Below are 17,372 nucleotides of genomic sequence, written 5' to 3' on the forward strand. Positions count from 1 at the left end.
TTATGAACTGATCTTTTGCTTGATCATACGTCCTTATTAAAATGTGTTAGATGACAGTTTAATAAAGATTACCATGGCAACACACTCGAGGCCACAGTAGAATGCGTGTTAACGGTAGGTTCCACGCACACTGCCAGAAAGTTAACCCGGCTTGAGTTATCTAGATCAAATTAAACTCGATCTGCGTTCTTGAAACTAAGTTAGCCGCTTAAGTTATATCGAGTTAACTCAAACTAGATAACTTAAGCCTGGCTTTATTTAACCATGTTCGTGAAACAGGCCCCTGGTTGAGCTGGTTTAAGGGACAGATCTAGTGGGAAGTGCAATTCATTATTGAAATTCCACATACTGTACTGCTGCAAAGTATGTACCAGGAAGCAGGTGGCATTATATGAAGTGGCTGCTCTGGGGAAGGAGAGACGCACTGCAGGTGTTAGTTCCCTCCTCTCCCATAATGCTTACTGTGAAGAATATACTAATACAGTGCAAAAAGCTATCTACAGAACGCAGCAAGCCAAAATCAGAAACATGGACTAGCCATACAGTATTAACCATGGTTAGTCTATGGACTTGAGCAAAATCAGAAACATGGACTAGCCATGTGCAGTATTAACCATGGTTAGTCTATGGACTTGAGTCAACAAACACCAGAATGCAATGCAATTATAGCTACCTTATGTATTAGGCTACGTACACATTTAGACATTATAAGGTAGTGTGGATGGTATTTTTAAAATTGTGTTGGTCCCAGAATGGATAGGTACTTGTCAGAACCTCTGTTCATATCATGCTATTGTTGCCTCCCCACCAATTATTATTATTTGTTTATTTAGCAGACGCCTTTATCCAAGGCGACTTACAGAGACAAGGGTGAGTGAACGATGCGTCAGCTGCAGAGTCACTTACAATTACATCTCACCCGAAAGACGGAGCACAAGGAGGTTAAGTGACTTGCTCAGGGTCGCACAGTGAGTCAGTGGCTGAGGTGGGATTTGAACCGGGGCCCTTCTGGTTACAAGCCCGTTTCTTTAACCACTGGACCACACAGCCTCCTGTGGACTCAAACGCATCTGAGTTCATCACAGAAGTAGAAGATATTATTATTGTTAACATCACAGAACAAAATGAATGGTAGTTACATCAAAGTCTATTGCGGTTTGAAATATACATACAGTGTGATAAACATGACAAAGCATTCAAGAACACCCATCCAGGTGTGTAACAAGATTTAATGTACATTTACTTTGAACATGTGGAACAGACAGTATAAACTGTATACTGAATAAATGATTTTCCTTAAGCCACAGGATTTACATCAAGTCTGTATTTTTTTAACTACGTTATCTGAAGTAGAAATATGCTGATCTTTGAGAGCCACGATCTTCATTTTATTTAATAACCGCTTGTAAATAATCACTCCCACACCTTGATCAACTGAGCTTGACTTCTTACATACAAGACCCTCGGTAGGAGAAATGACCCGAATAACAACATATTTATAATACTAATATAATAACAAAATAATATAATAATAATATAATAATAAATTAATAGAATAATAACAACTGCCATCACTTTGTAGTTATCACAGCTTTGGAGGGTGGGGCTGTGGGAGTGAGCCACACTGTGTCGGAGATGGAAATGAGGCTCCTATTGCATAGCAGTTTCACCCATCCCAGGTTTTAACATGTGCTTGATTAGCCCCAGTGTATAGGTAGCAGTGTGGAGTAGTGGTTAGGGCTCTGGACTCTTGACCGGAGGGTCGTGGGTTCAATCCCCAGTGGGGGACACTGCTGCTGTACCCTTGAGCAAGGTACTTTACCTAGATTGCTCCAGTAAAAAAACCCAACTGTATCAACGGGTAATTGCATGTAAAAATAATGTGATATCTTGTAACAATTGTAAGTCGCCCTGGATAAGGGCGTCTGCTAAGAAATAAATAATAATAATAATAATAGGTAGCAAGCTCTGGTGTGTCTTATTAAACTCATAGTAAAACCAGGAATGGATCGAAATGCTATGCAATGACACTCTTATTTTCATCCCTGCTGTATACTAACAAAACAAAAGAATTAAGGGCATGTTCAATGTACAACTTCTAAACACATCATGGCTCATAGGTAATACAAAACAAACAAACACAGCAAAATGATTAAAGAAACCACGTGAGATCCAGATCTGGTTTTCTAGGCCAATGCAACACTGCCCCCTGGTGCACAGATTGGTCTATTGCCCAACAATAATCAATTTCCCTGTTGCACAGCGATTTGGGAGGTGCATATATTTCCTTGTCTCAATCAGAACAGTGATTTGTTTGAAACATGTATGTTAAACTAAAAAAATAAATAAAAAAAACCTGTATGAACATTTATAAAAACTAAAATAAAAACATTAGAAAGAAATACCATGAGGAACCCTCACAAATATAAAAAAGAAAAAAGTACTTGTACATATGAACAGCACATATTAAAAGAATGGTAATAGTGAAAGAGGTACAGAAATTTTATTATTATTATTATTATTATAATTATTATTATTATTATTATTATTATTTGTTTAAATAAAATATATATAGAGCCAATTATATGTGACCTGTTTTTGTGTCTCCACTCACACATGCTTGGCCTCCCACTGCTGTCATAAGTGTCCAATCTGAAAGAGTACGTCACAAACGATGCAGGCCACTGTGGAGTTCAGCACAGAGGATATGGAAATGTCAAGCAGCCGTCCCTCAAACAAAACAAACTCCGAGCGATTCTCCTCCACTCTGGCCATGGCAAGAAGAGCCTTCGCTGCCCTGCACATCATGTTGATGGTGGGCGGCTCCATGTGGAGGTGGTTGTGCTGGCTCTGTTGGTACTGAGCCAGGGTGACCCCATCCTCCAGGAAGCTTAATAAGTTCCCAATGCTTCCTTTCTGCACAGCTATGGCCCGTGATGCCAATGTGTCCCCCTGGGCAAGGTTAGATAAAATAGCTACCGACATTTCCCGGTAGACCTGGTTCTTGCGGTCTCCTACGAAACGAAGCAAGGTGGCGTACAGCTTCTCCAGCCGGCTGAAGGGCGCGGTCGCCAGGATGAGGTCCACGTTGCTGTCCTGGACGCTAAGCTTGCACAGGGACTCCAGCGCAAGTCTCTGAGGGGTGAGGGCTGAGCTCGGCTCTGCCATGGGGAAAGGGTCCTGGGCTTCGGCTGATGGACAGACCATCCAGTGGAGGAGGCCATCCAGGATGGGCAGGCAAATGTTCTGTGGGTAAAGAGAGAGGTCCAGGTGCCCCGCAATGTTAGCCAAGGTGACCAAGGTGTTCTCCCGCAGGACTGCCAGGCAGTCCCACCACCACTCGTCCTTGCTGCACGCCAGTCCCTTGTCCTGCGCCTCTTCGGTCTCGTACGTCTGGGGGGCTCGCTTCCTCTCGGGATGCTCATGGTGCAGAAGGACCATCTTCCCCAGGATCAGGACCAGCCCAGAGTGTTTTGACATCTCGGCATCATTTCCCGGCACAAAGGACAAGCTGCGCACAATGTTGGACACGCAGATGCAGCGCTTGGTGAGAGAGTCTTGCCAGCTGGCGATGGTGGACAGAGGCAGCTCATCTTGAGTCCTGTGCTCATCTTCCAGGAGCTTGATGTTTCTGTGGCTCTTGGCTTGACAGATGCGTAAGGGCGGCTGGTCAGGGTGTCTGGAGGTGGGAAACAGATTGCCTTCTGTGAGAGCTCCAGGGCGGGCACTCAGCACATCATCGATGGTTGCCGTGATGCTGTTCTCCACTTGCTCTTCCGACGCTGCTTCCTCCATTTCCACTTGCTCGTTTTTCTTGTGCTCTGAGCCTGGGTTGGCACAGGAATCCACATGCCTCCCCCTCATCGCCACCGCCATCCTGCTCTCAAAGTGGGTCTGGATGTGTTCTGTGGAGTCTCCTCCCCCGATCTTCCAATGGAGGAGCCCGCTGCTGAACTCCTGGACGTGTCCCAACTGCTTCGAGCGCTCCACCACAAAGTCATCCTCTGCATCCACCAGCTCCAGGGGCAGCTTGTCGAACTTGCTGGCTTGTTGTGGCTTCTCCTCGGGCTTGTCCAAGGTCTCTCCAGTGTCGACCCCCCTCTTCTCTTCCTGTTCCTCTGCCTCTGCCTCAGATCTCTCAGGCTCATCTGGTTCCCGAGTCTGCTCCTCCTTGCAGTTTGCTTTATCCTCCTCTGTCCTGCAATCACTCTCTTCGGACTGAATGTTCTCCTTTTTAATGGAAACCGGTTCAAGAAGAGCCTTCTGGCTTGGAGCACCAATTTCATATTCCTTTAGGATGCCGAATATTTCAATGAGGCATTTTCTGAAGTACTCAACTACGAGTTCTAAGAATCCAGGTAACTGGAAAAAAATGGGAAAGGTTTTATAAACAGTACAACTTGTAATGTATTATACCACGTCAAAGCTCTTTACAGGAAATACACATTAATACAGTAAATGCACTTTTATACAGTTGCATTATTTGCCACAAGTAATAACTGTAATGCTGTGTTACAGCAGACGGCCACAAACTGCCTCTATCCGTCGTTTTCTTATAGATGTAATTGAGGGTGTATCTGTGTAAATGCATCTTTATTTAATGTTTTCTTTTTTTCTCACATTGAGGGTGGGGTATTTGGGCTGCATTTTTAATTGGAAGGAATCTGGTGTATTATTGCTTTCTTTATTTGTTAGTTAATCACAAACTCTCACATAAAAACCTATCCCAGGTGTTTCATGTAATTCTCTTACCTGCAGGAGGTTAAACGAGGCGACCATGCTGTCATCGTACAGAAGGATCCCTTACCTGCAGGAGGTTAAACGAGGCGATCGTGCTGTCATCGTACAGAAGGATCCCTTACCTGCAGGAGGTTAAACGAGGCGATTGTGCTGTCATCGTACAGAAGGATCCCTTACCTGCAGGAGGTTAAACGAGGCGACCGTGTTGTCATCGTACAGAAGGATCCCTTACCTGCAGGAGGTTAAACGAGGCGACCGTGCTGTCATCGTACAGAAGGATCCCTTACCTGCAGGAGGTTAAACGAGGCGACCGTGCTGTCACCGTACAGAAGGATCCCTTACCTGCAGGAGGTTAAACGAGGCGACCGTGCTGTCATCGTACAGAAGGATCCCTTACCTGCAGGAGGTTAAACGAGGCGAACGTGCTGTCACCGTACAGAAGGATCCCTTACCTGCAGGAGGTTAAACGAGGCGAACGTGCTGTCATCGTACAGAAGGATCCCTTACCTGCAGGAGGTTAAACGAGGCGACCGTGCTGTCATCGTACAGAAGGATCCCTTACCTGCAGGAGGTTAAACGAGGCGACCGTGCTGTCACCGTACAGAAGGATCCCTTACCTGCAGGAGGTTAAACGAGGCGATCGTGCTGTCATCGTACAGAAGGATCCCTTACCTGCAGGAGGTTAAACGAGGCGACCGTGCTGTCATCGTACAGAAGGATCCCTTACCTGCAGGAGGTTAAACGAGGCGATCGTGCTGTCATCGTACAGAAGGATCCCTTACCTGCAGGAGGTTAAACGAGGCGACCGTGCTGTCATCGTACAGAAGGATCCCTTACCTGCAGGAGGTTAAACGAGGCGACCGTGCTGTCATCGTACAGAAGGATCCCTTACCTGCAGGAGGTTAACCCTTTGCAGTCCATTTATTAAGTGCGCGTCAGGCGCGACAGGTCCAATTTATTTTCACACGCGCAGTTAATTTTAGACGCGCTGTTTAAAATGTATTTTTTTCCACAGTCAAACGGGTTTAAATGGCCCTGCAAATCAACAAAGCACTCCCTAGGCTTCTCCAGCCCCACCACACCCTTTCGTTCGCTATCGCTTTCATCTATGTAAGAAATAAATAATAATAAAAATAATAGTCGTACATACCGATCGATCATCTCCGGATCACTCGTTTTATCACCAAACTCCTCAATAATGCGATCAAATTCATTATTTTATTACTATAACATCTGAAAAAAGCTCTGCAAATGTCCATGATAGTCTGTGCGCTGACGCACTCAGCCAGCTTGTTTACTATGACCGCCCCGTTATCTGATACCTGATACCATGTATGACTATTAATGAGATACGCCTTTTTTTTTTTTTTTTTTTCCGACTTGTTTCGGCTCCTGTCGCTCCCACTCGGCAATTGAATGGTTTTCTCTGCTTTTTCCGGAGAAAAAACGACTAGAAACCCGTTTTTTGCGTTGCTATAATGATGTCGGACCCAGTCCGACAAAGGACCTGAGAGGAATAATTGCAATGTCGGACCCAGTCCGACAATGGACCGCAAAGGGTTAAACGAGGCGAACGTGCTGTCACCGTACAGAAGGATCCCTTACCTGCAGGTTAAACGAGGCGACCGTGCTGTCATCGTACAGAAGGATCCCTTACCTGCAGGAGGTTAAACGAGGCGACCGTGCTGTCATCGTACAGAAGGATCCCTTACCTGCAGGATGTTAAACGAGGCGACCGTGCTGTCATCGTACAGAAGGATCCCTTACCTGCAGGAGGTTAAACGAGGCGACCGTGCTGTCATCGTACAGAAGGATCCCTTACCTGCAGGAGGTTAAACGAGGCGATTGTGCTGTCATCGTACAGAAGGATCCCTTACCTGCAGGAGGTTAAACGAGGCGACCGTGTTGTCATCGTACAGAAGGATCCCTTACCTGCAAGAGGTTAAACGAGGCGATTGTGCTGTCATCGTACAGAAGGATCCCTTACCTGCAGGAGGTTAAACGAGGGGACCGTGCTGTCATCGTACAGAAGGATCCCTTACCTGCAAGAGGTTAAACGAGGCGACCGTGCTATCACCGTACAGAAGGATCCCTTACCTGCAGGAGGTTAAACGAGGCGACCGTGCTGTCATCGTACAGAAGGATCCCTTACCTGCAGGAGGTTAAACGAGGCGACCGTGCTGTCATCGTACAGAAGGATCCCTTACCTGCAGGAGGTTAAACGAGGCGACCGTGCTGTCATCGTACAGAAGGATCCCTTACCTGCAGGAGGTTAAACGAGGCGATTGTGCTATCACCGTACAGAAGGATCCCTTACCTGCAGGAGGTTAAACGAGGCGACCGTGCTGTCATCGTACAGAAGGATCCCTTACCTGCAGGAGGTTAAACGAGGCGACCGTGCTGTCATCGTACAGAAGGATCCCTTACCTGCAGGAGGTTAAACGAGGCGACCGTGCTGTCACCGTACAGAAGGATCCCTTACCTGCAGGAGGTTAAACGAGGCGACCGTGCTGTCATCGTACAGAAGGATCCCTTACCTGCAGGAGGTTAAACGAGGCGACCGTGCTGTCATCGTACAGAAGGATCCCTTACCTGCAGGAGGTTAAACGAGGGGACCGTGCTGTCATCGTACAGAAGGATCCCTTACCTGCAGGAGGTTAAACGAGGCGATCGTGCTGTCACCGTACAGAAGGATCCCTTACCTGCAGGAGGTTAAACGAGGCGACCGTGCTGTCATCGTACAGAAGGATCCCTTACCTGCAAGAGGTTAAACGAGGCGACCGTGCTGTCATCGTACAGAAGGATCCCTTACCTGCAAGAGGTTAAACGAGGCGACCGTGCTGTCATCGTACAGAAGGATCCCTTACCTGCAAGAGGTTAAACGAGGCGACTGTGCTGTCATCGTACAGAAGGATCCCTTACCTGCAGGTTAAACGAGGGGACCGTGCTGTCATCGTACAGAAGGATCCCTTACCTGCAGGTTAAACGAGGGGACCGTGCTGTCATTGTACAGAAGGATCCCTTACCTGCAGGAGGTTAAATGAGGTGATCGTGCTGTCACCGTACAGAAGGATCCCTTACCTGCAGGAGGTTAAACGAGGCGACCGTGCTGTCATCGTACAGAAGGATCCCTTACCTGCAGGAGGTTAAACGAGGCGACCGTGCTGTCATCGTACAGAAGGATCCCTTACCTGCAGGATGTTAAACGAGGCGACCGTGCTGTCATCGTACAGAAGGATCCCTTACCTGCAGGAGGTTAAACGAGGCGACCGTGCTGTCATCGTACAGAAGGATCCCTTACCTGCAGGAGGTTAAACGAGGCGATTGTGCTGTCATCGTACAGAAGGATCCCTTACCTGCAGGAGGTTAAACGAGGCGACCGTGTTGTCATCGTACAGAAGGATCCCTTACCTGCAAGAGGTTAAACGAGGCGATTGTGCTGTCATCGTACAGAAGGATCCCTTACCTGCAGGAGGTTAAACGAGGGGACCGTGCTGTCATCGTACAGAAGGATCCCTTACCTGCAAGAGGTTAAACGAGGCGACCGTGCTATCACCGTACAGAAGGATCCCTTACCTGCAGGAGGTTAAACGAGGCGACCGTGCTGTCATCGTACAGAAGGATCCCTTACCTGCAGGAGGTTAAACGAGGCGACCGTGCTGTCATCGTACAGAAGGATCCCTTACCTGCAGGAGGTTAAACGAGGCGACCGTGCTGTCATCGTACAGAAGGATCCCTTACCTGCAGGAGGTTAAACGAGGCGATTGTGCTATCACCGTACAGAAGGATCCCTTACCTGCAGGAGGTTAAACGAGGCGACCGTGCTGTCATCGTACAGAAGGATCCCTTACCTGCAGGAGGTTAAACGAGGCGACCGTGCTGTCATCGTACAGAAGGATCCCTTACCTGCAGGAGGTTAAACGAGGCGACCGTGCTGTCACCGTACAGAAGGATCCCTTACCTGCAGGAGGTTAAACGAGGCGACCGTGCTGTCATCGTACAGAAGGATCCCTTACCTGCAGGAGGTTAAACGAGGCGACCGTGCTGTCATCGTACAGAAGGATCCCTTACCTGCAGGAGGTTAAACGAGGGGACCGTGCTGTCATCGTACAGAAGGATCCCTTACCTGCAGGAGGTTAAACGAGGCGATCGTGCTGTCACCGTACAGAAGGATCCCTTACCTGCAGGAGGTTAAACGAGGCGACCGTGCTGTCATCGTACAGAAGGATCCCTTACCTGCAAGAGGTTAAACGAGGCGACCGTGCTGTCATCGTACAGAAGGATCCCTTACCTGCAAGAGGTTAAACGAGGCGACCGTGCTGTCATCGTACAGAAGGATCCCTTACCTGCAAGAGGTTAAACGAGGCGACTGTGCTGTCATCGTACAGAAGGATCCCTTACCTGCAGGTTAAACGAGGGGACCGTGCTGTCATCGTACAGAAGGATCCCTTACCTGCAGGTTAAACGAGGGGACCGTGCTGTCATTGTACAGAAGGATCCCTTACCTGCAGGAGGTTAAATGAGGTGATCGTGCTGTCACCGTACAGAAGGATCCCTTACCTGCAAGAGGTTAAACGAGGCGATTGTGCTGTCATCGTACAGAAGGATCCCTTACCTGCAGGAGGTTAAACGAGGCGACCGTGTTGTCATCGTACAGAAGGATCCCTTACCTGCAAGAGGTTAAATGAGGCGACCGTGCTGTCATCGTACAGAAGGATCCCTTACCTGCAGGAGGTTAAACGAGGCGATTGTGCTGTCATCGTACAGAAGGATCCCTTACCTGCAGGAGGTTAAACGAGGGGACCGTGCTGTCATTGTACAGAAGGATCCCTTACCTGCAGGAGGTTAAATGAGGCGATCGTGCTGTCATCGTACAGAAGGATGTTAATTGTATCCAGAGCCCATGTGCTTTCAGCCAGGAGACCGGATTTTAGAGACATCATCACACGCCATGCCTCTGGGGTTGCTAAGGAGAGGAAACCGGAAAACACACACACACACAAAGTAGTTAAGTGTGTGTGCTTGAAAGCCTCTTTTCTCTAATCCATATTAATACATTGTGCAAGTCTGGGACATTCTGTTTTTCTAGTGGCTTCAAATCTAAGCTTCTGAGCTTCACATGGAAAATGTCAAACAGCCAACGCCTGCATGTCTAAATCTTCCGAATTTCGTGGGGCCTCCTCCACAGCTCTGACACCCGCAGACAAATATTTTGGAGGCTGACTGGTTTGCTGCTTTTTCCTTCAGATTATTCTACACACAGCTCTCTCAGAGTATGGATTCGCTGTTCTTCACCAGGCCCTCAGTACTGGATTTAACCACTTTATTCCGTGTGACAACCTTTTCAAATCAGACAGGTAAAAGTAAATCCCACAGAGTTCCCAGTGGATCCCCAGTGAAAGGATCCTTACCCGTGTCCTTGGAGGTGATCCTGCGCCGTGGCTTCAGGACAGGCTGAGTCGCCTCCGCAGAGCCGGGGGGAAAGCCCATCTCACTCCTGCCGATTGGTGGCTGAGCCGCGGGGCCGCTGACATGGGACGCGGGGGCGGGGTGGCCCAACTTCTGCATCTTCATGGCTGGCAGAAAGGGCGACTTGCTGGGGGACATGTGGGACTCCAGGGAGCACTGGAAGGAGGCAGGGCTGGGCACCCGGGAGATATGGTTTTGCATAGAGGGAGGAGTCTGATAGGAGGGCTGGGGGGGTCGTGAGGTCATGGAGGGCAGAGAGCCGGAGGAAGGGGGCAGGTAGGGGGATTGTCTCTGGTTGACGTGACTTGGCCATTGGCTCTCTGGGTTTAGCCTCTGGTCAGGGACCATGCTGTCATCCTCCCTGCCCACACCAGGGTAGACAGGTCCCTGGGAGGATCCCCCGGGTCCTTGTCTGTTGGGGTAGGGATATGGCAGATCAGTCCTGGAGGGCCACGTGTTTTGCTGGGGGCCCGTGCCAGTGTTGGAGGTGTGCTGGAGGGGGCTGCTCAGCATACCGTGCTGCTGTGGGATCGGTTGCCCAGCTATCTGCAGCCTGTCCCGGCTGTAAGGGTAGGGATACTGTCCCTGAATGGGCCGCCGCTCGGGCCCAGAGAAGCTGCTGCCATACTGGCTGTACATGTCGGGGTGCTGGCTGCCATACTGCATGCTGTAGACTTCCCCTTCATGGCGCTTGGCTGGGGGGCCATACATGCCCTCCATGGGACGCTTGTAGCCCTGGGAAGGAATTCGTAGTCATGTTAAATATTATGAAATCCACGTCTCTTTTGCTATCAAGATTAAATGTTAAAGATGTGCTGTGGTCAGTATGGGGTTAGGGTTAGGGTTAAATGTTAAAGATGTGCTGTGGTCAGTATGGGGTTAGGGTTAAATGTTAAAGATGTGATGTGGTCAGTATGGGGTTAGGGTTAAATGTTAAAGATGTGATGTGGTCAGTATGGGGTTAGGGTTAAATGTTAAAGATGTGATGTGGTCAGTATGGGGTTCGTGTTAGGGTAAGGTGCTGTGGTCAGTATGGGGTTAGGGTTAGGTGCTGTGGTCAGTATGGGGTTAGGGTTAGGGTTAAATGTTAAAGATGTGATGTGGTCAGTATGGGGTTAGGGTTAGGTGCTGTGGTCAGTATGGGGTTAGGGTTAGGTGCTGTGGTCAGTATAGGGTTAGGGTTAGGGTCAGTGTCAGTATGTCCTGTGATAGGCTGTGGGAGGGATTTATCTGGAATGTGTGTTTTCACTGTTAGTTCTGTGTCGGGGATGAAAGTCTACCTGTCAAGGAGAGACTGTTTGTTCTGTGTCGGGGATCAAAGTCTACCTGTCAAGGAGAGACTGTTTGTTCTGTGTCGTCAGGGATGAAAGTCTACCTGTCAAGGAGAGACTGTTTGTTCTGTGTCGGGGATCAAAGTCTACCTGTCAAGGAGAGACTGTTTGTTCTGTGTCGGGGATCAAAGTCTACCTGTCAAGGTAGCTTTTCATGTGCCACTTTTTTTTAAATCTATATTTGTATTTCACAATATTATAATTTCAGATGAAAAGAATGCTGCATTTCTATTATATTGCTGTGTGACATTTACTGCTACCAGATTACCAGTATATTAATCTTCACTTTGCTCTATTAAAAAAAAAGCACCGAAACAAAGCATGCCCTTTGCTGAGGTGGCAGCCCATCGAGAATGTTCCAGCTGCACACGACTCTTCAAGCACCCCCTTCCAGTGTGTTTCATCCTGTTCAATACTCTGAGAGGAGGGCTGGGCCTCTGCTTGCTAAGTGCAGCACCCCCTTCCAGTGTGTTTCATCCTGTTCACTACTCTGAGAGGAGGGCTGGGTCTCTGCTTGCTAAGTGCAGTCACCTGCGTCGTCTGCCAGTCTCATTTTAATGTTGATGTTTTTTGTACCAATTTGAATGGCTTTGTTAACAACTAAAGCAACAGAGTACATTGACATTTCTTAATATTTCATCTCACAAGTATAAGACGATTCCAGTATCTTTTACCTAGTATGTTTTACCATCAATGCATAGGTCACACATTACAGTAACCCTGCATTAGATTTTTGTAGGAGTACATTTTTCTAATTAAATCGTTTCAGTTTCTTATAGTGAAGTACATGTTAGTAATATCTGATTAGTTTCCTGCTGTGCAGATTTGGGAGGAATTATTTGAGTGAAAAGCAGCTGCAGATTGATTAAAAGAGGAGACAACGCGTGAGGCTCTCCTTCTCCGTACCCAATACTGTATACTGCACAAACCTCACATTTCACTCCCACAGTCATCTAGAAATTATATATATATATATATATATATATATATATATATATATATATATATATATTATAGGGATAATTAGGGTCAGCTGTTTGAGTACTTTGGTTAACAACCAGGCCTGATTTGGGCCAGCCCTGCCCAATATAAATCTGACTAACTTTGGCCCTTACCATCAGAGTGAAGTTGTCAGCACACAGGTTCTAGAGGCACATCATGCCACGAACAAAAGAAATTCCTGAAGACCTCCGGAAAAAAGTTGTTGATGCCTATCAGTCTGGAAAGGGTTACAAAGACATTTCTAAGGCTCTGGGGCTCCACCGAACCACAGTCAGAGCCATATTTTCCAAATGGAGAAAGTTTGGGACAGTAGTGAATCTTCCCAGGAGTGGCCGTCCTGCCAAAATTTCTCGAAGAGCAAGGCGTAAAATCGTCCAGGAAGTCACAAAGAACCCTAGAACAACATCCAGGGATCTGCAGGCCTCTCTCGCCTCAGCTAAGGTCAGTGTTCATGACTCCACCATCAGAAAGACACTGGGCAAAAATGGGATTCATGGCAGAGTAGCAAGGCGGAAACCATTGCTCACTAAGAAGAACATGAATGCTCATCTCGTTTGTCAAAAAACACCTGGATGATCCTCAAGAGTTCTGGATCAATGTTCTATGGACAGATGAGTCAAAAGTGGAACTTTTTGGCCGACATGGGCCCCGTTATGTCTGGCGAAAACCAAACACTGCATTCCACAGTAAGAACCTCATACCAACGGTCAAACATGGTGCTGGTAGTGTCATGGTTTGGGGATGCTTTGTTGCATCAGGACCTGGAAGCCTTGCCATCATTAAAGGAACCATGAATTCTGCTCTGTATCAGAGAATTCTACAGGAGAATGTCAGGCCATCCGTCCGTGAGCTGAAGCTGAAGCGCAGCTGGGTCATGCAGCAAGACAATTATCCGAAACACACAAGCAAGTCTACATCAGAATGGTTGAAGAACAAGAAATTTAAAGTTTTGGAATGGCCTAGTCAAAGTCCAGACCTAAACCCCATTGAGATGTTGTGGCAGGACCTGAAACGAGCAGTTCATGCTCGAAAACCCACAAATGTCACTGAGTTGAAGCGGTTCTACATGGAGGAGTGGGCCAAAATTCCTCCACAGCACTGTGAGAGACTAATCAATAACTACAGGAACAGTTTAGTTGCAATTATTGCTGCTAACAATGGCATAACCAGTTATTAAGTCTAAGGGGGAGATTACTTTTTCACACAGGGGCATTGGGTGTTGCATAACTTTAATAAATAAATTAAATATGTATCAAATTTGTGTTATTTGTTCACTCAGGGTCCCTTTTATCTAATGTTAGGTTTTGGCTGAAGATCTGATAACATTCAGAGTCAAAAATATGCAAAAATGCAGAAAATCAGACGGGGCAAATACTTTTTCACGGCACTGTATATATATATATATATAATGCAATGAAAATGAAGCAGGCAGCCTGTCTCACCTGTTGCTGAGGGAACATGGCAGGATGATGTGACCCATATGGAGGCTGTGAGGAGGGGGGACCCTGTCCTGAGTACTGCTGCCCATAGGGGTCATGTCTGCAACAGACACAATACAAAGTCAAGCAAGCCTCAGTGGAGACGTTTCTGTGTCACAGAACAGTAGAATAATTCTTAACAACAAAAGCCCCTTTCATACTCGCATGCTCTACCCGGGTCAGAACCTACCCGGGTCAGGACCCGGTGTCATGCGGGTCGGCTACGCGATTTCACACTGCTTTTGATAAAACAGGGTTGTCCTGGGTGACAGACGCAGGTAAGCAATGCACGTGTCAATGTCCCGGAAGAAGCTTGTTACAAACGCTTCCACCCAAGCTTCTCTGGATTGAACCGTCAGCCCAAATGTTAATTACAGCAAATGTTTCTTCATCCCTGCTGCAACCTGGCTCATGCTCTGTCTCAATCAACACAAATATGGCTAAACAGAATAAACAGAAATGTTCCTTGTGGAAGTGAAACTTCACACAGGCATGGCTGTTTGTTATTTTGTCAGCTTCCGAACGGCCGTCATGCATTTTGTCTCGCTCAACCCAGGTACGACCCAGGTACGTGGTTTCACACTACGTGGGATTGTGACCCAGGTACGACCCAGGTACGTGGTTTCACACTACGTGGGATTGTGACCCAGGTACGACCCAGGTACGTGGTTTCACACTACGTGGGATTGTGACCCAGGTACGACCCAGGTATGTGGTTTCACACTACGTGGGATTTTGACCCAGGTACGACCCAGATATGACCCAAGTACGTGGTTTCACACTATGCGGGATTACGACCCAGGTACGTGGTTTCACACTACTTGGGATTGTGACCCGGGTAGGAGTGCCAGTGTGAAAGGGGCTAAAGACAGGTAGTGCTAGGCTGGGTTTTAACAACTTTGAATCCCCTCATCATGAGAATTACTTCTAAATGATCTTGAGATTATGTTTAATATATACTTCAAACTATAAAACAAATACAAATGTGCCAGTATAACACATCCTTCTATCAGTTTAGCCCCTACGTCACTTTGTGGGTCAAGTACAGCAGTGACAATCCCGCTAAAGCCTGCAGCAGTACAAGATTAGGAATCACACTTTTAAGATCTTCTACAGCTCATTTTACAGGAAAAAATCTATGTATCGCTATTGGTAGCAATTTACAGGACACCCCAATAAATCCACTGACAATCTCAACATGACTCATAAACTAACCGTCTTACTAAGTTAATAACACACATTTCTAACACTACGGGACACAGCACCTTTAACAAAGTACCTGCAAAGCGAGATTTAGCAGATTCTTCTGTGATAATACAGACTACAGATTATTCTGTGATATTACAGACTACAACCTTACCTCTGCTGTCCAAGGTATCGGTGTGGAGAGTACATGCTGGGGTCACTGTTTGAAGGCACCATGTTACTCTGACCACCAGGGGGCCCCAGACTACCTTCTGGGCTCATCCCGTGATCTGGTCTGAAGGAAGCATGAAAGAAAACAGTCAGCCACCACGTATAACACTTAGTAACGTACAGTTACACAGCAGTTAAACAAGGAGGGGGAGGGGAGGGGAGATGAGAGGGGGGGAGTGCATGTGGGGGTGAATGTTCACGCTCCATTACAATGAGATAAGCAGTTCTCTCTGAAGGGGCTGCTGGTAATACAATATGATGCTGGAGTGTATTAGGGAGGGGAGGGGAGATGAGAGAGGGGGGAGTGGATGTGAGGGTGAATGTTCACGCTCCATTACACTGAGATAAGCAGTTCTCTCTGAAGGGGCTGCTGGTAATACAATATGATGCTGGAGTGTATTAGGAAGCCTTGCCCCGGTTCAGTCCCCCTCACCTCCTGTCATACCCCAGCCCATAGGAGTACTGCTGCCGCTGCCCCATCCCCAGACTGGACATCCCGGCTGAGGGAGGCCGGCTGTACATGTCCTGCATCCCGCTGCTGGACAGCTGTGCTGGACTCATGAAGGGCTCACTGCTTCCAGGCACTGAGGAGAACGAACATTCGATTAGTGCAGGTTAACAGTCACCCCAAAACCCTGGCCATCGAACATTCAATTAGTGCAGGTTAACAGTCACCCCAAAACCCTGGCCATCGAACATTCAATTCGTGCAGGTTAACAGTCACCCCAAAACCCTGGCCATCGAACATTCAATTAGTGCAGGTTAACAGTCACCCCAAAACCCTGGCCATCGAACATTCAATTAGTGCAGGTTAACAGTCACCCCAAAACCCTGGCCATCGAACATTCAATTAGTGCAGGTTAACAGTCACCCCAAAACCCTGGCACTTTATAACACAGACATCTTATTCAGCATTCGTTTTATAACTAAATAAATATTAGGCCTATTACGTGGGTATCTTTCCTAATGTATTCACTTTTTTTGCTGCTTCGCTTCAGCCCCGCTCCGGGAGCCGAATCTGGGGCGAGCCCATTCCCTGTTCCCCTCTCCCGACCCGCTCTCCGTCTCGCACTTGGTTTGCTTGTCTGTCGCTTCGAACTGAACTCCCGACCACCGTTTAGCCCGGCTATTTATAGTTTAAAAACTGCTAATAAAAATGATCCACGAGTGGGAATGTTACCTTTTTTTTTTAATAAAAAATATAGCATTGATTACATGGTGCTTTATGCATGGTTAATTCACGGAAAATTACTTTTTTGCTTCACTATATGTGCATTATAGAGAGGGAGTTATTTTATTTTGTATTTTAGTCAGATGTGTTTTATGTGTCCCGCGGCACCCCCCCCCCCCCCCCCCCCCCCGTTTATAGCGTTCTTCGGTTACAACGCTCATATTGTGTGTCATAAGTATTCACCCCCCTTGGACTTTTCCACATTTTGTAGTGTTACAACCTGGAATTAAAAATGATTTAATTGGGATTTTTACCATTTGATTTACACAACATACTTAACACTTTGAAGGTGCAAAATATTTTTTATTGTGACACAAAAGTTAATTAAACAAAAAAAAAAAGACATTTGTTGGTTGCATAAGTATTCACCCCCCTGAGTCAATACTTGGTAGAAGCACCTTTGGCAGCAATTACAGCTGTGAGTCTTTTTGGGTAAGTCTCTACCAGCTTTGCACATCTGGATCCTGCAATTTTTGCCCATTCTTCTTGGCAAAATTGCTCAAGCTCTATCAAGTTGGATGGGGACCGTTGGTGAACAGCAATTTTCAAGTCTTACCACAGATTCTCAATCGGATTGAGGTCTGGGCTTTGACTGGGCCATTCTAAGACACTCAGGTTCTTGTTTTTAAACCACTCCAGTGTAGCTTTGGCTGTGTGTTTGGGTCATTGTCCTGCTGGAAGGTGATCCTCCGCCCCAGTCCCAAT

General features: G+C 47.2%; 1 protein-coding gene across 5 annotated transcripts in view; it reads right to left on the minus strand.

Annotated features, from left to right (window-relative positions):
• Positions 1–1,195: 1,195 nt before the first annotated feature.
• Positions 1,196–17,372, minus strand: part of arid1b (AT-rich interactive domain 1B) — a 211,836-nt gene continuing 195,659 nt past the window's right edge. For all 5 annotated transcript variants that reach the window (XM_059023481.1, XM_034003330.3, XM_034003332.3 and 2 more), the window contains 6 exons: positions 15,870–16,020; positions 15,381–15,500; positions 13,985–14,081; positions 10,152–10,944; positions 9,576–9,706; positions 1,196–4,362 (listed from right to left, as the gene is read on the minus strand). In XM_059023481.1, coding sequence (XP_058879464.1) covers positions 2,638–4,362; positions 9,576–9,706; positions 10,152–10,944; positions 13,985–14,081; positions 15,381–15,500; positions 15,870–16,020 — 3,017 coding nt within the window. In that variant the 3' untranslated portion in view covers positions 1,196–2,637. The remainder of the gene's footprint in view (positions 4,363–9,575; positions 9,707–10,151; positions 10,945–13,984; positions 14,082–15,380; positions 15,501–15,869; positions 16,021–17,372) is intronic.

This window comes from Acipenser ruthenus, chromosome 5 (assembly GCF_902713425.1).
Source record: "Acipenser ruthenus chromosome 5, fAciRut3.2 maternal haplotype, whole genome shotgun sequence".
Taxonomy (NCBI): Eukaryota; Metazoa; Chordata; class Actinopteri; order Acipenseriformes; family Acipenseridae; genus Acipenser; species Acipenser ruthenus.